Source organism: Pogoniulus pusillus, chromosome 10, assembly GCF_015220805.1.
Source record: "Pogoniulus pusillus isolate bPogPus1 chromosome 10, bPogPus1.pri, whole genome shotgun sequence".
In the NCBI taxonomy this organism is placed as follows: Eukaryota; Metazoa; Chordata; class Aves; order Piciformes; family Lybiidae; genus Pogoniulus; species Pogoniulus pusillus.
In genome coordinates this window covers 4,845,389-4,867,678 of record NC_087273.1, presented here as the reverse complement: position 1 = coordinate 4,867,678, position 22,290 = coordinate 4,845,389, and the positions used below count along the sequence as shown (strand labels likewise).

At 52.8% G+C, this 22,290-nt stretch overlaps 1 protein-coding gene across 6 annotated transcripts in view; it reads left to right on the top strand.

The window, feature by feature from the left end:
* Positions 1–22,290, top strand: part of PTPN13 (protein tyrosine phosphatase non-receptor type 13) — a 109,514-nt gene that overhangs the window by 18,054 nt on the left and 69,170 nt on the right. For all 6 annotated transcript variants that reach the window (XM_064149577.1, XM_064149581.1, XM_064149579.1 and 3 more), the window contains exons 2-6: positions 11,030–11,149; positions 16,488–16,657; positions 18,910–18,975; positions 19,361–19,546; positions 20,267–20,360. In XM_064149577.1, coding sequence (XP_064005647.1) covers positions 11,035–11,149; positions 16,488–16,657; positions 18,910–18,975; positions 19,361–19,546; positions 20,267–20,360 — 631 coding nt within the window. In that variant the 5' untranslated portion in view covers positions 11,030–11,034. The remainder of the gene's footprint in view (positions 1–11,029; positions 11,150–16,487; positions 16,658–18,909; positions 18,976–19,360; positions 19,547–20,266; positions 20,361–22,290) is intronic.

Below are 22,290 nucleotides of genomic sequence, written 5' to 3'. Positions count from 1 at the left end.
GCCCAAACACTTCTGTGGTTCTGTGAAATCATCACTTCAGTTGTCAGAGGTTCTGTACTTGGGGCAAGCAGGTGTTAGGCAGGAGTCTCCACATTTGCTCTGTGTGCACCAACCCCAAGCTCAAACCTCTTCTGTGCCATCCAGCTGAAGTGTTTTTCATAATTAGTTTCACCAGATCCTGTTTAATGTGCTTCATATCTGGACCCTCTCAGTAGCTCCCCAAAAGTGCATCACATAGACAGATTCTCAGTTCCTGGCTGGGAAAATGAGTTGTGTCCTCTTCAAAGACGGGGTTCACAAGCTTCCAACAACCTGCTCCTCAGCTCTGCAGCACTTGAGGAAGGGGAAATGTTTTGCATCACTTGAACAGCAGCTCAATGCTTGCAAGAAGCAGCAGTGAAGTAGGTTCCTTTTTCTTTGAATGTGTAGCTGCCTTTGGAGGGAGGAAGCTGCTGTGAGCTCTGGTGAGGACAGGTGCAGACACAGGTAGATGCCATAGAAATGTTGCTGAGCAAAGGGCTCAAAATTAGAGCTTGGTGCTGCACTTGGACCAAGGAGCTACTGCCTGCACAGATGGAGGTCTGTCTGCTCCTGCACTTGCAGCCCATCTGCTGCTATCAGACCTGGACTTACAAGTGCTTGCTGAACCTCATTGGGAATCTGCCTTGGCCAAACCCTCTAATAGGCTTTAGAGACCCCCTGGCATGGCTTGCAGGTAGCTGATGCTGACCTCTTCAAACAGGGTTCATGCCCCTACACAGCCTCACTTGGCCTTGAGGGTTTTCACAGTATCACCAAGGTTGGAAGAGACCTCACAGATCATCAAGTCCAACCCTTTACCACAGAGCTCAAGGCCAGACCATGGCACCAAGTGCCACGTCCAGTCCTGCCTTGAACAGCTCCAGGGACGGTGACTCCACCACCTCCCCAGGCAGCCCATTCCAGTGTCCAATGACTCTCTCAGGGAAGAACTTTCTCCTCACCTCAAGCCTAAATCTCCCCTGGCGCAGCCTGAGGCTGTGTCCTCTTGTTCTGGTGCTGGCCACCTGAGAGAAGAGAGCAACCTCCTCCTGGCCACAACCACCCCTCAGGTAGCTGTAGACAGCAATAAGGTCTCCCCTGAGCCTCCTCTTCTCCAGGCTAACCAATCCCAGCTCCCTCAGCCTCTCCTCGTAGGGCTGTGCTCAAGGCCTCTCCCCAGCCTCGTTGCCCTTCTCTGGACACACTCAAGCATCTCAGTGTCCTTCCTAAGCTGGGGGGCCCAGAACTGGACACAGTACTCAAGGTGTGGTCTAACCAGTGCAGAGTACAGGGGCAGAATGACCTCCCTGCTCCTGCTGACCTATAGTTTGGTGTCCATGAGGTGTATGCATGCAGGCAGTGCAGAGAGACACTCTCTGTAGGTAGGTGGTAAGAAGGTATCTGTATGGACCTGTGTGTGTGGAACACTGTGGGTGTGCTCTGCAGGAAGCACATCCTTCTAGCAGCTGACTACAGAGCACCAGCAGTGCCATCTCGCTTCCACTCCTGCTTGTTTCCTTAGGTCACAGAATCACACAATGGGAAGGGTTGGAAGGGACCTCTGGAGATCAAGTTCAACCTCCCTGCCAGAGCAGGATCACGCAGGGCAGGTCACACAGGAACACATCCGGATGGGTCATGGAAGTCTGCAGAGAAGGAGACTCCACAACCTCTCTGGGCAGCCTGCTCCAGGCTTCCAGCAGCCTCACACTAAAGAAGTTTACCCTCATGTTGAGATGGAACCTCCTGGGTTTCAGTCTGTTGCCCCTTGTGCTGTCACAGGACAACACTGAGCAGAGCCTGGCCCCTGCTTCTTGCCCCCCACCTGTCAGAGATTTATAACCACAAGGCCTATGAGGAGAGGCTGAGGGAGCTGGGGGTGTGCAGCCTGCAGAAGAGGAGGCTCAGGGCAGAGCTCATTGCTGTCTACAACTACCTGCAGGGAGGCTGTAGCCAGGTGGGGTTGGGCTCTTCTGCCAGGCAGGCAGCACCAGAAGGGGACACAGTGTGAAGTTGTGCCAGGGGAGGTCTAGGCTGGATGTTAGGAGGAAGTTGTTGTCAGAGAGAGTGACTGGCATTGGAATGGGCTGCCCAGGGAGGTGGTGACTCAGTCACCGTTCCAGGAGGTGTTGAAGCCAAGCCTGGCTGGGGCACTTAGTGCCATGGTCTGGTTGATTGGCCAGGGCTGGGTGCTAGGTTGGGCTGGATGAGCTTGGAGGTCTCTTCCAGCCTGGCTGATACTATGATTTTGGGATCAATGCCCAAGCACTGCTGCTGTTGTCCCTCCAGCTGTGGGCAGCTGAGCTGGCTGCCTGGGTTCCATCTTGTCTGGCTTGCAGCTAGAAATCCAAACTTCCACAGTAGGAGTCAGTCACCACCTCTGTGATCAGAGCTTTCAGTTCACAGATAAGATATCAGTGGTGTCATCTAGCTGCAGACCTTGGCAAGCTGTGCTCCTTGTACCATACCTCCCTTTTGTTTTTCACTTGGCTTCTTGGTTTTCTTCCCTGAAATGAGCCAAAGAATGACAAGTGTCTGGGCAAGCAGCATGCTCTTAGTTTTCCATGGCAGGTGCTGAGGTTGTGTGGGACACATGCAGCCTAAGGACTTGGCAATATTACTCTCCTGAGCATGGAGGGCTAAAGAAATGGTGCAAGGTGGCCCCTCCAGATGGACAGAGCCTTAGGCATGGCTGATGAAGAGCATAGGAACTTCTTAACCCTGCTGCTTCAGATTTGCTCCTGGCAGTTATCAGGAACTAAAACATAGAGTCAGAGAGTGAAGAAGCCACACCTTCAGTGCTCAGTTCAGTTTTGGAGCCCTTACTCCAAGAAGGACATGGAGAGGCTGGAGCAGGTCCAGAGAAGGGCAACAAAGCTGGGGAAGGGTCTGGAGAAGAGGGCTGGGGAGGAGAAGCTGAGAGTGTGCAGTGTGGAGAAGAGGAGGCTGAGGGCAGAGCTCATTGCTCTCTACAGCTCCCTGAGAGGTGAGTGTTGGTCTCTCCTCCTGGAAATGGGGTGAGAGGATGAAAGGACATGGCCTCAGGTTTCCCCAAGGGAGGTTTAGTTTGGCCATTGGAAGCAAGGTCTTGACTGAAAGGGTTCTCAAAGCCTGGCCCAGGCTGCCCATGGAGGTGGCTGAATGCCCATCCCTGGAGATGTTTGAAAGAGGCTGAGCTGTGGTGCTGAGGGCCATGGCTTAGCCCCAGCCTCAGCAGAGTTAGAGGATGGTTTGATAGGGTGAGCTTAAAGGGCTCTTCCAACTGAAATGGTTCTGTGGTTCTTAGGGCCTTAGAATAAAGCTTCCTACTGACTCCACAATGTTCAAATCATGTCTGTGCTGCTCTTTCTGCTCCTCTGACTGGAACTTCCATTCCTTCTTCAGCTGTTATGGAAGCTGCAAGTGACTGACAGGCTTCTGCATGACCTTTACAGAGCGTGGGAGGAAAGTGCTGCTCTGGCAGGCAGTAGTGGGGTACCCCTGGGCTAAAGCTGGAGGTGCCACTCAGTTTCTCTCACTGTAGTATGTCCTTGCTGTGGTGAATCCCTGACAGGAGGCTGAGAAGAGTTGGTGGTTTGTCTCTTTTTCTATAGCCTCAGGGGATAGGAGGAGAAGAAATGGCCTGAAATTGTGCCAGGGGAGGGTCAGGTTGGAGATGAGGAAACACTTATTTGGTGCGAGAGTGGTCAGGGATTGGCAGAGGCTGCCCAGGGAGGTGGTGGAGTCTCCATCCCTGGAGGTGTTCCAGAAAGGTGTGGCCATGGCACTTGGAAACATGGTTTAGTGGCCACGGTGGGGTTGGGCTGATGGTTGGACTGGATGATCTTACAGGTCTCTTGGACCCAAACCAACTCTGTGACTCTGTTCCATTCTATGACAGGGCATGGCACCCACATAGACCTAGCAGTCCTGTGTTTCAGCAGGAGCACTGCTGTCACTGCCCACTGAAACAAAGCAGTGGGGAAGGACACTAAGGAAGGCATCCTCATCCAGGCTGCTGCAGTCTGGAATTGATTTATCCTGCATCTAGGTCAGGGCAACCCTTGATATCAGTTCAGGCTAGGAGATGATTAGATTGAGAGCAGCCCTGCAGGACTTGGAGCTGCTGGTGGCTGAGAAGCTGGACAGCAATGTCACTGGCAGCACAGAAGGCCAATGGCAGCCTGGGCTGCATCTAAAGCAGCGTGGCCAGAGCTGGAGAGAGGAGATCCTGCCCCTCTGCTCTGGGGAGACCTCACCTGCAGTGCTGGGGCCAGCTCTGGGGCCCCAAACACAAATGAAACATGGACCTGATGGAGCAGGTCCAGAGGAGGCCACAAAGATGATCAGAGGGCTGGAGAATCTCTGCTATGGAGACTGGCTGAGGGAGCTGGGGGTGTTCAACCTGGAGAAGGGAAGGCTCCAGGGACACCTCAGAGCATGCCAAAGGGGCTATGAGAAGGCTGCAGAGGGACTGTTCCCAAAGGTCTGCAGGGACAGGACCAGGGACAATGGTTTGAAATGAGAGCAGAGCAGATTGAGATTGGATGTGAGGAACAAGTTGTGAGCCAGGAGGGTGCTGGAACCCTGCAACAAAGTGCCCAGGGTGGTGGCTGGGGCTTGATCCCTGGAGATATCCAAGGTGAGGCTGGACAGGGCTTTGGGCAGCCTGCTCTAGTAGAGGATGTCCCTGCTGAAGGCAGGACAGATGCACCTTTGGAGGTCCCTTCCATCCCATCCCATTCTAGGTTTCCATGCCAGTTGAAGCTGTGTGACAGACAGGACACAAAGTTGTGTTGTGGATGTGCTTTGCTTTGGATTGCTTTGTGTCATGAAAAGAGTTTCATCTGCTTCCTGTCAGTAAGGCTGTTACTGGTCAGTCTGCTGTTGGGTTCCTGTTGCCAAGCTTTCCTGCAGTCCTGAGGCTTCTGCTCTTCCATTTCTACAGCTTGGCTTAGTCACAGGTCCTCTGCTCCTACTTAGCAATTAAAATGAAAGTTGCAAGCCCCAGGAGCCTTGCCTCTCCGAGGTGGAGCCCATCAGCAGCCAAAGAAGGGAGTTGCCCACGGATCTTCCACTGACAATTAAAGCAAGAGAGGGATCCAAGAGTCGTGCCCTGATTTATGGGGAGGAATCTGACTTTGTAGTGATAATTACATGCTCTCCAGAAGGCCATTTTAATATCAGATGTGAGGCATCAGCTCCCCTCATGCCTTCAAGAACCTTGCCTAGAAAACCTGCCCCTCGTGATTGCTGCCGAGCTGGGGGCCTGGGCTGGCTCCTTTGCCTTGCAGCAGCCTCAGCTAAACGAGTTTATCAGGTTCTGCTGATAGACAAGCAAGGGAAGCAATAACCCTTCCTTGTCTGCCACTGGGACCTCAGGCCAGTTCCAAAAGATGATTTCTTTCCACCTTCCAGGAAAGAAAGGAAGCACTTCTGGAGCAAAACAAGCACTGCTTGCCCTGGAGGTGTGAGCCAGGACTCTCCATGTATCACAGTCCTCTGCCTTCCAGAGGTGGGAACATGCAGCTGCTGGAAGGTTTAGTGGGGGAACTCTGGCATCTCACCTCTGCAGTGACTGAGAGAGCCTCATGGGGTGCCTACAGATCCCTCCATGGCAGGGCTTGGAAGGCACCTCTGGAGATCACCCAGTCCAACCCCCCTGGCTGAAGCAGGGACACTCAGAGAAGGTTGCTCAGATCACAATGGTCAGTTGGGTTTGGAAGCTCTCCAGAGAAGGAGACTCCACAGCCTCTCTGGGCAGGCTGCTCCAGGCTTCCAGCACCCTCACACCAAACAAGTTTCTCCTCCTGTTCAGATGGAACCTCCTGGGTTCCAGTTTGTGCCCATTGCCTCTTGTCCTGTCACTGGGCACTACTGACAAGAGTCTGGCCTCATCCTCTTGCCCCTCACCCTTTAGCTTTTGCTGAGCATTGATCAAATCCCTCCTCAGACTGCTCTTCTCCAGGCTAAACAGCTCCAGGTCCTTTCCAACCCATTCCATAAAGCACAAGCTGTCTGACTGGGCTCCAGGCTTCTACACTCAAGCACCCTTTCAGCAGCATTACTGGGCATAAAACACTGGGTAGATGCATTGCAGGTTGTCTTCAGGGATGAAAGATGTGGATCAGTGCAAATAAAAAGGATGTTTGCCAGCCTTCTGAAATTACCAGGGCATGGGAATGACATCAGGTGCTTGGGCCCTGAAATAGGAGAGCTACAGAACTTTTGAGGTACAGCTCCAGGTGGGATCCCCTGGGCTTTGGGCATGTGGAGTGCTTGCAGACAGCTCTTCACACTCGGTGCTGAGTAAAAGGCTCAGGGCTTTATTTTCAGGCAGCTAGGCATGGCTCTGGAAAGGTGAATCTGAAGAGGTTCCTTTGGACAGGATTGTCTTGTTCAACTTGCTTCTGCTCTCAGGCATTTGTGTCTGCAGAGGTGAGGCCAGGAAAGCTCTTTGCTTGTGTGCAGAGAGAAGAGGGCTCCTTGGGAATTGCCACTTGGTGCCTAAGTGTGCCCGTGGAGCAAAGGAGCAAGAGCACTCCTGTTCCAGACACACAAAGTCATGGACTCCTGGAATGGTTTGGGTCAGAGGAGACCTTAAAGATCATCTATTTCCAACTGAGGGACACTTGAGATTCATAGAAGGGGCTGGGTTGGAAGGGACCTCGGAAGGTCATCTAGTCCAAGCCCCTCTGCAGTCAGCAGGGACATCCTCCACCACATCAAGGTTGCCTCAGAGCCCTGTCAATCCTCACCTTGAATGCCTTCAGGGATGGGGCCACAACCACCTCCCTGAGTAACCTCCCACCAGGCTAGCATGCTGGAGGCCTCTTCCAACCTGGCTTTGACCACCTCCAGGCAAGGGACATCCACAGCCTCCCTGGGCAACCTGTGCCAGTGTCTTCCCACTCTCACTCAAGAATTTCTTCCTCATCTCTGCTCTTGATCTCCCCTCTCCCAGCTCAAAGCCACTGTCCCTCATTCTGGCACTCCCAGCCCTTGTCACAAGTCCCTCCCCAGCTCTCCTGGAGCTCCCTTCAGGTACTGTGAGGCTGCTCTAAGGTCTCCCTGCAGCCTTCTCTCCGGAGGAAGTTACTGAGCTGGCTTTACAGAGAAGATGCAGAAGTACCCATCCCACTCACCAGGGAGTGTGTGAGCTGTCTGCCTGGCAGGGAGGAGCTGGCAGTTGGTCCTCAGGAGGTAAAGAGGCTTTCTGAAGGAAGTGTTTGAGATAAGGGAGAGGCCCTGGGCTTCAGCAGCCTTCTTTCTTGGAACCTTGCTGCCTCCATGGCTTGGGGCTGAATGGTGTGGAGGCTGAGAAGTTGTACTCAGGGCTTGTTGATACAAATGGTCTACACCTGAATGTACTCTCTGTCCTGGAGCAAGAGAGCTGTCTCCACATGATGCAACTCCTTTCCTCTGGAAACTCTTCTCCTGTATGACCTAGGAGAAAATTCTGTGTGGGAGCAAGCAAGCTGAGAGCAATGTTTGTGCCTGTGCTTCTCCAGTGCTCACTCTGATTTTGGCTTCTCTTCTGTGCTGTGCTGGCTGATGAAGAATGAGACATTTGGGGATGTTCTGTGGCTGGGCCCTTGCGTGGGGAATCCACTACTTCACAGTTCATGCTGAGTTCATATTGCCTAGCCCTCTGACATGCTTCAAACTGGGGAAAATCAGATTGAGATTGGATGTAAGGAACAAGTTCTGCACCAGGAGGGTGCTGCAACACTGCAACAGGTTGCTCAGGGAGGTGGTTCAAGCCCCATCCCTGGAGGTACTTGAGGTGAGGCTGAACAGGGCTGTGGGCAAGCTGATCTAGTGGAGGATGTCCCTGCTGAGTGCAAGGGGTTGGTCTGGACAAGCTTGGGAGGTCCCTTCCAACCCAGCCCTTTCTGTGCCTCCTGATGAGGACTGCACCAGGACTCACCTTGTCCAGCAAGGTGCAGGAACAGGAGATTTTGTAAGCCTCACAATCCTGGCTCCAGCTGAGCAGTGATGTTAAGGTGGTACTCCAAGGAGAGAGGAGGTGAGTTCATGTGTAGCAGCTGCACCACTCAACACTCTTTAAGCAGCCTGGGTTTACTACAAGGACTGAAAGGAGCAGAGCAGAGCAGATCACACTTACCTTAAACGAGGAGGAGGCAGAGAGGCAAGGAAGTGTCCTGATAGGACCCTAACCAAGAGCCCACCGAGGACTCTGTCAGCACATCTGGATCACTTTGCCAGTCAACTTGATAGGCCAAAACCCACAGGGACTGCAGAAGCACCTCTGAAAGCTGGAAGCAGGCTCATTGGCACTGTTGGCACAATGGTTTCACTTATGGCTTTGCATCCTCTGCTTTAGGCTTCTGAGTTCTCCTCCTGTCTTTGGGTTGGCCTCTTTGCTCATCCAAAATCACCTAAAAGGTTACCCATGATGGAGATAATTCATCCTCACTCTGTCTTCTGTCTCCTGCTTTTTTCAGACAGGTTGTCAGGGAGGTGCTGGAGTCCCCATCCCTGGAGGTGCTCAAGAAAGGTGTGGCCATGACACTTGGGGGCCATGGTTTGATGGCCATGGTGGTGTTGGGCTGAAGGTTGGACTGGATGAGGTCTCTTCCAAAGAAAGCACTTGTGTGATTCCTGCCTTTGAAGAGGTTGCTGTTCTTGCTCTGCTGTCAACCCAGCTTCCTGCCTCAGAGGTGTTTAAATCCCCACAGAAAAGAGACGTTGGACAGCCACATAACTGCAGGCAGAGGGCTGAGATGTGCAAACAGGGGCATCTCCCACTAGAGCAGCTTGCTCAAGGTCCCATCCAACCTAGCTTTAAACAGGCCCAAGCTTGGAGCCTGCACAAGGTCCCTGAGCAGCCTGTGCCACTTTTGGGAAGAAGTTGTGGTTTTGCCAGAATCTTTCAGGATTTGCTCTTCAATTTTTGGACAACTGAAGAGCAAAGTGTGCTGTGGGGACAGGCTTCTAACTGACAGCACTCTGAAGGCCTCACCTCCTGTAGCTGGGAGAGGAAGTCTGGAGTTGTTTGGTGGGGGTGTAAGACTGAAGAGTGCTGCTGCTGGGTTTACTTTGTGTTCTTAACCCTGTGAAGGGAGGACAAAGAAAGGAACTGTCAGTTCCACAGTCAGCTTGCTTGCTTCCATGTTCCCAGGCAGTGCTTCCTATTTAGTCATGAGGTAAGATAACAGCCCTGTGAAGAGAGAACCACAGAAGTGCTCTGGTTGGAGGAAGACTTGAGTCTCACCCAACCCCACCATGGCCACAGGTTTCCTGAACACCTCCGAGGATGGAGACTCCACCACCTCTCTGAGCAGCCTCTTCCAAACCCTGACTGCTCTTGCAGCAAGGAATTTTCCTCATCTCCAACCTACACCTTCCCTGGCATAATTTCAGGATGTTTCCTCTTCTTCTGTCACTTCAGACCAGGGAGAAGAGACCAACACTGGCTTCACTCCAACCTCCTCTCAGGGAGCTGCAGAGAGCAATGAGTTCACCTTCAGCCTCCTCTTCTCCACACTAAACCTCCCCAGCTTCCTCAGCTGCTCCTCCCCAGCCCTCTTCTCCAGACCCTTCCCCACCTTCCTTGCCCTTCTCTGCACCTGCTCCAGCCCTTCAGTGTCCTTCTTGCAGTGAGGAACCCAAAACTGAGCCCAGCACTCAAGCTGTGGCATCCCCAGTGCTGAGTCCAGGGGCACAATCCCTGCCCTGCTCCTGCTGCCCACACCACTGCTGATGCAGGCCAGGCTGCTGCTGCCCTCCTTGCCCACCTGGGCACCCCCTGGCTCACCTCTAGCTGCTGTCACCCAGCACCCCCAGGCCTTTCTCTGCTGGGCACTTTCCAGCCACTTCACCCCAAGCCTGCAGCACTCCTGGGGCTGTTGTGAGCCAAGTGCAGGACCCAGCCCTTGGCCTTGTTGAACCTCATGCATCTGACTTCAGCCCATCCCTGCAGCCTGGCCAGGTCCCTCTGCAGAACCTTCATACCTTCCAGCAGAACACTTGTGCTCAGCTTAATGCCATCTGCAGGCTGACTGAGGATGCCTCAGTGCCCTCATCCAATCAGTGATAAAGACATTAAAGAGGACTGGCCCCATCCATGAGGCCTGGGGAGCACCACTTGTGACTGGCTGCCAACTGGAGTTAACTCCTTTCCCCACCACTCTCTGGGCCTGACCACCAGGCAGTATTTAACCCCAAGGTATCATAAGCACAGGTCCCTTTCTGAACAGCAGCTTGACTGACTTAAACCTGTTAACAGGCCTCTGACTACCACTCCCTCTGTGGGTTTTAAGCCGAGCAAACCTTTGCTCATGCCGTGGAGGGAACTGGTGGCAGTTGGGTGAGTTTGAGTTGGTAGCCTAAGCTCTCAGCCTGGGTCATTGTCAGCCTAATCCAAGTTTTGCTTCATAGCAGCAGGCACTCAAAGTTCTTTGTTGTAGCAGTAAATGGTTTGTAGATTCTTAGGGACCTTATGGAACAGATGAAAGCCATGAAGATGATCACAGGGCTGGAGCACCTCTGCTATGAGGACAGGCTGAGGGAGCTGGGGGTGTTCAGCCTGGAGAAAAGAAGGCTGCAGGGAGACCTTAGAGCAGCCTGAAGGGACTACAAGGCTGCAGAGAGACTGTTCCCAAAGGCCTGCAGGGACAAGATGAGGAACAATGAAATGAGCGCAGAGCAGATTAAGATTGGATGTGAGGAACAAGTTGTGCAGCAGGAGGGTGCTGGAACACTGCAGCAGGTTGCCCAGGGAGATAGTTGAGGCTCCATCCCTGGAGATATCCAAAGTGAGGCTGGACAGGGCTGTGGGCAACCTGCTCTAGTGGAGGCTATCCCTGCTGAGTGCGGGGTGGGTTGGACTGGATGAGTTTTGGAGATCCCTTCCAACCCAAACCGTTCCACAGTTCTCTGATATTTAATGGTTCTGGTAGTGGATTTTTGTGACTGAGGCTTGAACTTGGAGTGTTCCTACTTGAGTACTGCATCCAGGGAGAAAATAACTCTTGTTCTTCACTCTGTCTGCCTCCTTCCCCAGGTAACATGCATGTGTCACTGGCAGAGGCTCTGAAGGTTCGGGGAGGGCCGCTGCAAGAAGAGGAAATTTGGGCAATTTTGAATCAGAGTGCAGAGAGCCTTCAGGAGCTCTTCAGGAAAGGTAAGGCTGATACAGAAAGAACTGAGCTGGGGTGGGGTGGGGTTGGGGGTTGGACTGGATGATCCTTAGAGGGCTTTTCCAAGCCAAGCAGTTCTGTGGTTCTGTGAGATTGTCCTAGGTGCAGCTTGTTTTCAAGAAGGCAGTCTCCACCTGCCAATCAGAGCTTGCCCTCTCATGGCTTGAGAGTAGGGCAGAAAAGTTATCACCGTGACTGTGAAGGCTGCCTGGAAGCTCTGAGAATGGGATCACAGCTCCCTTTTAGAGGGATAAGGACTGGAAGATGAGAGCACAACATGGAAATCTGCCCCAGGCCCTCTGGCCTGTGCTTTGAAGGCAGGGGAGCATTTGCCAGCCAAGACTGGCTTTGGGTGGCAGAAGCTTCTGGATGTACTTCCTGTCAGTGAAGACCAAAACACAAACTGAGATCAATTTGGGTGCCAGAAGAGTCTGTTGTCTTCTTCTGGAGAGGGGAAGCTGTTTTATTGAGTTGTTTTTCTGCTAGCTCAGCAAACTGTTTTCAGTTGCATGCTACTAATTAAGCTGGGCTCTAGCTCTGTGGTAAACAGCACTTTGAGAGACACCCAAATGAAAGAGCTTCACTGTTCAGCTATGCTTGATAAGTCACAGCAAGACTTAAGGGGGCAACCAAGTGGTCTGTGTTGAGTGCACTCTCAGCAGGTTTGCAGGTGACACTGAGCTGTGTGCTGTGACTGGCAGCAGAGAGGCTTGGACAGGCTGCAGAGCTGGGCCCAAGCCGACCTCGTGGAGTTCAGCAAGGCCAACTGCAAGGTCCTGCAGCTGGATCAGGGCAATCCCAAACACAAATCCAGGCTGGGTGAGGAATGGCTGGAGAATAGCTTGAGGAGAAGGCCTCGGAGATGTCAGCTGATGGCAAACTGCCCAGGTGCCAGCACTGGTTACTGGCAGCTCAGCAGGCAGCTGCGTGCTGGCTGCACCCAGAGCAGTAGCACAGGGAGGGGATTCTGCCCCTCTGTTCTGCTCGGCTCTGCTGAGACCATGCCTGCAGCACTGACTCTGGCTTTGGTGTCCCCAGCACAAGAAGGACGTGGAGCTGCTGGAGAGGGTCCAAAGGAGGCCACTAAGGTGATCTGAGGGCTGCAGAGCCTCCCTGTGGGGACAGGCTGGGAGAGTTGTCCAGGCTGGAGAAGAGAAGACTACAGGGAGACCTTAGAGCAACCTTCCAGTGCTTTAAGGGGCTCCGGGAGAGCTGGGGAGTGACTTCTGATGAGGGCTGGGAGTGCCAGGATGAGGGACAATGGCTTTGAGGTGGGAGAGGGGAGATTGAGAGTGGACATGAGGAAGAAATTCTTGTTCATGAGGGTGAGGAAAGACTGGAAAAGGTTTTCCAGGGAGATCGTAGATGTCCCCTGCCTGGAGGTGTTGGAGGCCAGGTTGGATGAGGCCTTGAACAAGCTGGGCTGGCAGGAGGTGTCCCTGCCCATGGCAGGGGGTTGGCACTGGATGGACTTAAAGGTCCTTTCCAACCCATCCCCTTCTGTGAATCTTTCGAGGTCCCTTCCAAGCCCTAAGGTTCTGTGATTCTAAGTACTGAAGGATGGGGTTGAAGGGCCCCTGAGGAGCTCAGCTCTCATAGCTGTCCTGTCAGCAAGTTCTAAGCTGTTAAATGGAGGAGAAAGACAATGCAGGACTGGGCTGCAGCTGTGCCATCAGCTGGGCTGTGACGTTGAGGTTAATCTGGAGGTGTGCAAAGGCTGATACCAGACCTGCCCTGCTCTTGCATCTCCTTAATTGTCTGCAATAACTGTTTTGTTGTGCAGAGGGTGTATCAGCTGGGGCAGGCGTGCTGCAGCTTGCCCTCCCTGCTCCATCAGGTCAAAGGAGCAGCTCTTTGAAGTGAGGCATCTCAGCTGGGAGCATCTAAGTGTGAGGAGCTTGCTGAGCTCAGAGCTGCAGGGAATTAGCAAGCAGGCGTCCTGCTCCTTTGCTCTCTTCAGCTGGAAAAGCTTGAGGAGGACTTGAAAGTGGGGAAGGCTTCACCTATCACTTAGGCCACTCCTGTGCTGAGCCTATGCTCTGCCTTGTGAAAATAATGGGACCTTCTCCTTCCAGACCTGTTGAGAGGCAGGGGGAGGAGATGTGGAGAAATGAAGGCTGAGAAGAGCAGCTGAGCCGAGAGAAGAGGCTTTGCCAATCGTCTGCCTGGCAGAGCTGCACATGGGAAGGTTCTTGTGTAAGGAAGAGTGATACCACCTGAAAGGGGGTGTGAAGGAGGACACTTGGGGGGGGGTGGGGACCTGAAAATCCTGGCAGCACTCAGACTGTTGCATCTGCTTAGCTTGAGTAAGTGCAGTGAAAAGGAGGAGGGTGAAGTGTGGTAATGGAAGTAGTGGTGGGTCCCAAGAAGTCCTAAACCAAGTTGAGATGGAGGGGAAAATGGAGAACAGGTCTCATGAGGAGCAGCTGAGGGAGCTGGAGGTGGTTAGAGTGGAGAAGAGGAGGCTGAGGGCAGAGCTCATTGCTCTCTACAGCTCCCTGGAGGGAGTTGCAGTGAGGTGGGGGTTGGGCTCTGCTCGTTAGGAACAAGTGATAGAAGGAAATGGCGTCAGGTTGCCTCAGGGGAGGTTGAGGTAGGACATAAGGAGAAACTTCTTCCCTGCAATGGTTCTCAAAGCCTGGCACAGGCTGCCCAGGGAGGTGGTTGAATGCCCAGTCCTAGAAGTGTTTGAAAGGGGCAGAGCTGTGGTGCCAAGGGCCATGGTTTAGCCCCGGCCATGGTAGTTTTAGAATAAGAGCTTTCCAAACTGGAATGGTTTGATGATTCCATGGATTATTTTGGTGGACAAGAGGGGAAAATGCAATAGGAAGGGAAAAAGTGCTTCTGGATCCTCATTTCCACCCACTCTTTGCTGGCAGGTGTTACACAGTTGGGTTTTCCCTTTACCAGTAGCTGCTGAGAAACTTTCTTAATCACTTTCTGGTAACATTTGATCTTCTGGATCCTTCAGAAGGAAACAGCTCAGACTTCCCTGGGTTTGGGTGATTTTTGGTTTACATTGTTCCTGGGTTGTTTTTTATTTTAGCCCCATCCTCTGAGGCTTGATTCCTGCTTTTGCTCTTCCCCAAAGCTCTCTGCTGCTGCTTCAACAAGGCCAAGTGCCAGGCTTTGAGCTGGAGATTGAGACTTGGAGATGGGAAAGAAATTCTTGAGAGTGAGGGTGGTGAGATGTTGCAGAACCCTGATTAGCTTGCTGCAGGAAACGTGGTCAAGGCCCCCACAGATCAGTGTGATCAAGGCGATGCCACATGGACTCCAGACAATTCAATGTGAATTGTGCCAGAGACCTTTACTGATCGTTTTGGCTCTCAGTATATCCCCTCAGGGCACAAAGCACACACCTACAGATTAGCATAATCAGCATAAACCATGCCTTGTTTTCCTCATTAATGAGGTGTTGGTTGTCTATCCCTTCTGGGATGAGTTAGCCAGCAGCTGCTGGGAACCAAGGTCAGCATCTGCCTGTTACCATCCTTCTTCACTTTGCATTCCCACAGTGAGACACTGGCACAGGTTGCCCAGGGAGGTTATGGATGCCTCCTCCCTGGGGGTGTTGAGGGCCAGGGTGGATGAGGCCTTGAGCAAGCTGGGCTGGTGGGAGGTGTCCTTGCCTACGGCAGTGGGTTGCAACTGGATGATTTTGAAGGCCCCTTCCAACCCAAACCCGTCTGGGATTCTGTTGCTCTGGCAGCTGGCTCCCTTTTCTTGGTAGCTGTCTTGCCAAGTTGTTGATGTGGTTTTTCTTTGGTATGACAGAGTGCAGAAAGAGCAATTCTTACTTCTTTGGGGTAAGAGGAGTTGGAAGGAATGGAAGGACTTCCTTGGGAGATCCTTTTACGTCTGATACCTGCAAGCAGTAACTGAATCCATTTGCTGTGAGATTAGCAATACTCTAGATTACAAGATAGCTGCCCAGGCTAGGAACCAGCACTGGAGGAGCAGCCCCAGCTCACAAGAGAGTGGAAAATGTTGGTAGTGGTGGAACTGAAGGAGGAAATTGTTATTCTGCCCTTGTTTCTTCCAGAGTTTCTCCTTCAAGTGTGTCTCCTCAGATCTCTGGTGCATCCTGTAGCAGAAATCAAAGCAGTCACCTCTTTACCCGTGGAAGAAAAGCAGTGAACTTTAATTTTCACTTGGAGTAAAGCTCCTGCATTGAAACTTTGCTGATTGACTGCTTGAAAAGAAGTATTTTGACACAAGGAAATGATCTCTCTGTCCCCTCCCCTGCCTTAGGGACCTTCTGTTTTCAAGGCAGATGTGGGAGTTTAACACTCCTGCATCTATCTGACTTGTTTTTCCTTCTCCTTACTGGTCAGGACTGGGTCCAGCCTTACTCAGCATCTTCATCAGTGATCTGGATGAGAGGCTGGAGTGTCCCCTCAGCCACTTTGCTGATGGTAGCACACTGGGAGGAGCGGCTGAGAGACCATGAGGCTGTGCTGCCATTCAGTGAGACCTGACCAGGCTGGAGAGCTGGGCAAAGGGAACCTCATGAGGTCCAACAAGGGCAAGTGCAGTCTTGCTCCTGGGGAGGGATAACATCAGGCAGCAGTACAGGGGTTGAGCTGCTGAAAACCATCTCCATGGAGAAGGACATTGGAGTCTTGGGGGACAGCAAGTTCTGCATGAGCCAGCAATGTGCCCTTGTGGCCAAGAAGGCAAATGGACTCCTGGGGGAGTCCAGAAAGAATGTGGCAAGCATGCTAAGGGAGGTTCTCCTGTCCTCTTCTGTCCTGGAGGGACCACATCTTGTGTATTGTGTCCCATTCTGGGGCCCCCAGTTCAAGAGGGACAAGGAAATACTGGAGAGAATCCGAGGCAGGTTATGAGGATGCTGAAGGGCCTGGAACATGTCTGTCGAGGAAAGGCTGAGAGCCCTGGGGTTGATTTAGCCTTGAGAGGAGAAGGCTGGGAGGAGATCTTATGACTGTTGATAAATAAGTGAAGGGTGGGGGGCAAGAAGCAGAGGCCAGGCTCTGCTCAGTGCTGTCCTGCAAAGGTTTGAGTTGGACATAAGGAATTTGTGGTCAAGCCCTGGAACAGGCTGCCCAGGGGAGTGATCCCTGGAGGTGTTGATAAGATGTGTAGATGTGCTACTGAGTGACATGGTTCAGTGGTGGACGTGACCCCGTTGGGTTAATGGTTGCTCTCCGTGGTCTTAAAGGTCTTGTGCAGCCTTTGGTGCTCCTGTGGTTGTCTGCAGGCTGATCCTCCCAAGTGTCTGTGAGCCAAGAGCAGCAGGCAGGGCATCCACCAGTGCTGCTTTAACCTCCCCACTGGGCTTTCTCCTTTCACTTCCAGCTGACCGCAGCACGCTGGGGTTCGTCATCTCTCCGTGGTCTCTGCTGTTGCTTCCATCTGGCAGTGTCTCCTTTACTGATGAAGATGTCTCCCAGCAAGACCTGCAAGTCTTTACAGCACCAGAGGTCCTGCAGAACCATTCCCTGTCATCCCTGTTGGATGTTGAAAAGGTACAGCACAGCTGGGCCCTCCTGGTGGTGGTCCCTGCCCAGAGGAGCTGTCAGCTGTCCTTTTTGAGCTGTCCTGTTCTTGGTTTGTGTGTGGAGGTGGTAATTCCTTGTGGGACAGGTGGAGAAGGAGTCCTCTTCTGTAGAAGTGGAGTAGTGGTGATGGTGCAAGGGCTGGAGCAGCTCTACTTTCAGCACAGGCTGAGGGAGCTGGGGTTGTTCAGCATGGAGAAGAGAAAACTCCATGAGGACCTTAGAGTTGCCTTCTGGTGCCTGAAGGGATCCCACAGGAATGCTGCAGAGACTTTTTATAGGGATGTCTAGAGAAAGGAGAAGGAGGAATGAAGCAGGGTTAGACTGGAGCTGAGCAAGAAGTTCTTCAGTACAAGGGTGATGAGACTCTGGAGCAGGTTGCCCAGGGAGGTTGTTGTGCCCCCTTCATGGGGGTGCTGAAGGCCAGGTTGGATGAGGCCTTCTCAAGGGCTGCCTTAGCAGCAGCTTCTTGCAGTGCTTTCCCTGGAAACTGCTCCCTTGGCCTAGGCTCAGATGTGTAGAAGAGGGAGGAAGAAGGAAGCTGAGCGCTGGTTCCACCTCTTTGGCTTCTCCAGGTCAGTAATTCTTGGAGAAGGGAGCTGGCTGCAGCCAGGCTGTCATCTGGAAACACTTGGTGGTGGTGCAGGAGGGACAGCAACATGCTGCTGCTGCAGGGTGGAAGGAGCAGTGGCTCAGATGGCTGTGTCTGCACGAGGGCTGTTACAGCCTTTCTCTCTGTCTCGAGCATTTTGTGGTTGCAGCTTTTCTTCTGCTAAACCTTGTCTCGAGTCAGTTCTCTTGAAGACTATCCCAAAATAACCTGCTGCCACACCCAGGCATTTCCTCAGCTCCTCACAAGCCCTTCAGACTCCCTTGTTGCCCTGCAGTCTGCTCAGCATTAAGGGTACAACAAAAGAAGGATGTCACAAAATGACAGGAACATCCAGGTTGGAAAAGCTCCTTGAGATCACCAACTCCAACCCACAACCCTACTCTGCAAGGGGCACCACAACCCCAAGCATCACTTCCAGACCACCTTTAAACACATCCAGCCTTGGTGATTCCACCACCTCTCTGGGCAGCCTGTGCCAGTGCCTGACCAAAACTACAAGCAACCAGCAGCTGAGGCTGAAAGTTTTCAAGAGAGAAGTCAAACACTGACATCAGTGCAGACTGGGATGAGCTGTGTGGGATGCAGCTGCCAAGCTCTGCACTCACTCTCTTGGAATTGTTGATCTTCTCTCAAGAGGCACAGCACTGCTGAAGACAGGAACGTTGCCTCTGGTGCCAGCTCTGAAGTTCAGCTGTGAAGCAGGCTTTGCAGAACATCAGGGAGCTCCTGGGAGCTGACACCTGTGTGACCTGAGTGCCAGCTGCTGGCATTCCCTGCCCTGGGCAGCCTTCAGTCAGCAGATTTGTCAAAGGGACCTCTCTGCCCTGTAAGCTCCACCACGAGCATGGCACCAGCCAAATGCTGACACCGAGGGATCTTCTCTGGTGGTGGCTCTGTGAGTGACATAGAAAGCCAGAAGGGTTTGGGTTGGAAGGCTCCTCAAAGCTCATCCAGTTCCAGCCTCCCATGAGCAGGGTCACCTCCCACTACACCAGGATGCCTAAGGCTGCATCCAACCTTGCTTGCAGAGTTTCAAGGAGTGGAAGCTCTGCAGAAGACTTCAAGGGGCTGGGGGATAGGTTGGACTGGATGATCTTGGAGGTCTCTTCCAACCTGGTTGATTCTATTCTATTCCTGCCTTCCAATGACTGAAGGGATCCTATAGGAAGGCTGCAGAGGGATTTTTCATGAGTCTGCCTAGAAACAGGCCAAAGAGGAATGGTTTGAAGCTGAGGGAGAGCAGAGTTAGACTGGAGCTGAGCAAGAAGTCCTTCAGTGTGAGAGTGGTGAAACTCTGGAACAGGCTGACCAGGAAAGTTGTGGCTGCCTCCTCCCTGGAGGTGTTCAGGACCAGATTGGATGGGGCCTTAGGCAGCCAAGTCTAGTTGAGAGGTGAGAGCCTGAAACTGAGCACAGGAAAGAGCCCTTGGTTTGATGGAGGATTTAATTCTCTGCCTCTGATGGCACAGCAGAGCAGTCGGGAACACATCAGAGCTCCAACAGCAGGAATGTGTCTGGCAAGGCAAGGCTGGGTTTAGCTGCTCCACTTTCCAGCTCTACTCTACCTTCACACTCCCTGAGCTGACAAATGCCTTGTGTCTCCTGGCAGGTCCACATCTATTCTCTGGGTATGGCACTCCTCTGGGGAGCTGACTATGAAGTTCCTCAAAGCCAGGTAAGTTTAGCTTTGGTTTTACTTAATATTGCAAACTCAGACTTGAAAGTTTGACTGAATTCCTTGAACACCTTCAGGGATGGGGACTCCACCACTTCCCTGAGCAGCCTCTGCCAATCCCTGACCACTCTTGCAGCAAAGACGTTTTTCCTCCTTTCCAACCTAACCCTCCCCTGGCACAATTTCAGGCCATTTGCTCTCCTCCTGTCACCTGAGATTAGGGAGAAGAGACCAACCCCCACCTCACTGCAGCCTCCTCATGCTGCGGCCAAGGTGTTGCTGAAGAATTATTTTACCCTGTAACATCTCTTTTAGCTTTGTGCATGCCACAAGTCACCATTAAAACTGATTCTCCTGTTCCTCCTGTTGTTGTGTGTCTCTCTAGCCTGTCAAACTTGGAGATCATCTCAACAGCATCCTGCTTGACATGTGTGAAGATGTCATCTCTGCCCGTCTGTCACTCCGGACTGTCCTGGACGCTTGCAGTGCCCACATAAGAAACAGTAACTGTGCCCCTTCCTTCTCCTATGTGAAGCAGTTGGTCAGACTGGTCCTGGGGAGCCTGACTGGGGTAAGTCTGTGTCAGCACTTGAGATGCTGGAGAAGGCTTCAGGGAGACCTTAGAGCAGCCTGCCAGTGCCTGAAGGGGCTCCAGGAGAGCTGGGGAGGGACTTCTGATGTGGGCTGGGAGTGCCAGGATTTTCCTTTGGTTACTCAGAATCATAGAATCAGTCAGGGTTGGAAGGGACCACAAGGACCACCTACTTCCAACCCCTGTGCCACGGGCAGGGACACCTTACCCTAGATCAGGCTGCCCAGAGCCTCATCCAGCTTGGCCTTAAACACCTCCAGGGACGGGGCCTTATCCACCTCCCTGAGAAACCCATTCCAGGATGAGGGACAATGGCTTTGAGTTGGGAGAGGGGAGATTGAGAGTGGAGATGAGCAAGAAATTGTTGAGAGTGAGGGTGGGGAGAGACTGGCACAGGTTGCCCAAGGACATTGTAAATGTCCCCTGCCTGGAGATGTTGAAGGCCAGACTGGATGAGGCCTTGAGCAAGCTGGGCTGGTGGGAGGTGTCCCTGTCTGTGACAGGGGGTTGGAACTGGATGATCTGGAGGTCCCTTATTATCCTTCCTCCTTATTGTTCCTTACAATTCAGCCCATTCTAGGATTCTGTGAACTTGAATTCAGCTCTTTGTCCCTGTCTGATGTCCAGTTAGCTAAAGGAGAGTTGCTCTGTACTGATGTGAGCTCTTTTAGTGCCTGACTTTGTGTCCACCTTCCGCAGGTGGATCAACTCTCCTGCAATGGAGAGAGAAGACTGCAGCCTGACAGAGGACAGGTGATTCGTGAGAGGCTGAGGGGAAAAGGACTTCCCACAGGTGAGGCTGTCACAGAACCACAGAATTAACCAGTTTGGAAAAGACCTCTAGGGTCATCAACTTGTCACCTTCTAATTAACTAACCCATGGCACTGAGTGCCCCTTCCAGGCTTTGCTTCAACACCTCCAGGGATGGGAACTCCACCATGTCCCTGGGCAGCCCATTCCAATGCCATTCACTCTCTCTGTGAAGAACTTCCTCCTAACGTCCAGCCTGAACCTCCCCTGACACAGCTTGAGACTGTGTCCCCTTGTTCTGTCACTGGGTGCCTGGCAGAAGAGCCCAACCCCACCTGGCTACAGCCTCCCTGCAGGTAGTTGTAGACAGCAATGAGCTCTGCCCTGAGCCTCCTCTGCTGCAGGCTGCACACCCCCAGCTCCCTCAGCCTCTCCTCACAGGGCTGTGCTCCAGGCCCCTCCCCAGCCTTGCTGCCCTTCTCTGGACATGTTCCAGTACCTCAACATCTCTTTTGAACTGAGAAGCCCAGAACTGGACACAGCACTCAAGGTATGGCCTGACCAATGCAGAGTACAGGGGCAGAAGGACTTCTGTGGTCCTGCTGGCCTTGTTGCTGTGAGGCCTATGGCAGTTGATGCAGGCCTGAGGAAGACCAAGTCTTGGTAGATATTGGGTGGTGGAGGACTTGGTGACTCTCACACTCTGGTGTTTTGTTGCCTGGCTCAGTGCTTGTGATGGTGACATGGGAACTGTGTCAAGAAATTCAGTGTCTTTTTGCCAGTTCAGTCCTGGTGGTAGAAACAGCTTTGAGGGCTTCTCAGCCAAAACCTTTCTTTTTGGAGAAAGGGAATCTTCAGCTGTGGGCAGGTCAGCTAGAGAAAAAGGAAGCAGCTTCCCATCATGCTGTAGATTCTGCTTTCTCTTCAGAACTCTCATTGCACACAGCCTCTTGCAAAGGATCAGAAGATCACAGAATGGGGTTGGGTTGGAGGCTACCTTAAAGATTATCCAGTGCCTGCCCCCTGCCATGGGCAGGGACACCTCCCACCAGCCCATGCTGCTCAAGGCCTCATCCAGCCTAACCTTGAACAGCTCCAGGGAGAGGGCAGCCACAACCTTCCTTGGGCAACCTGTGGCACTGTCTCCTCACCTCCTCTCTCAAAAACCTCTTCCTCATCTCCACTCTGTCTCCCGTCTCCCAGCTCAAAACCATTGGCCCTTGTCCTGACACTCCCAGCCCTTGTCAGAAGTCCTTCCCCAGCATTCCTGGAGCTCCTTCAGGTACTGGAAGGCTGCTCTAAGGCTGAAGTCTTCTCCAGGCTGAACGACCCCAGCTCTAAGGCTGCAGCCTTCTCCAGGCTGATCAACCCCTGCTCTCTCAGCCTGTCCCCACAGGAGAGGTGCTCCAGCCCTCTGATCATCTTTGTGGCCTCCTCTAGACACACTCCAGCAGCTCCAGATCCTTGTGCTGAGGGCCCTAGAACTGGAGGGGCAGTGCTGCAGGTGAGGTCTCAGCAGAACAGAGATGCAGCCTAGGACAGGGTTTTTTCTGGGCTAGCAGAGATCCACTGCTGCTCAGTTCAGTTTCATATGTCATCTGGCCCTCTCCTTTGGCTCTACAGTCTATGAGATCATCACCACTATAATTAGTGCTCCAGCCCACAGCTCACTTTTGCAGAACTCTAAAAGCCATGCCCCAGGGCAGCTGCTCTGTGCTGTTATTGACAGGGTTTGCATCAGCCAATCGCAATCCCAGGACAGAAAAAAATCAGCAGCAGGCATGGAGTGGCTGAACCAGATGTGAGCTGCCTCAGTAACAAGGCACCCATGTCCCTGACTCTGAAATCCAGACCTAGGTAGGCATGGCAAGTGGAACTGACATCCCAGAGAGGATCAACAGGAGGGTCCACAAAGGTGATCCAAAGCCTGGAGCACCTCTTCTATGAATACAGAGAGGGAGTTGGTGATTAG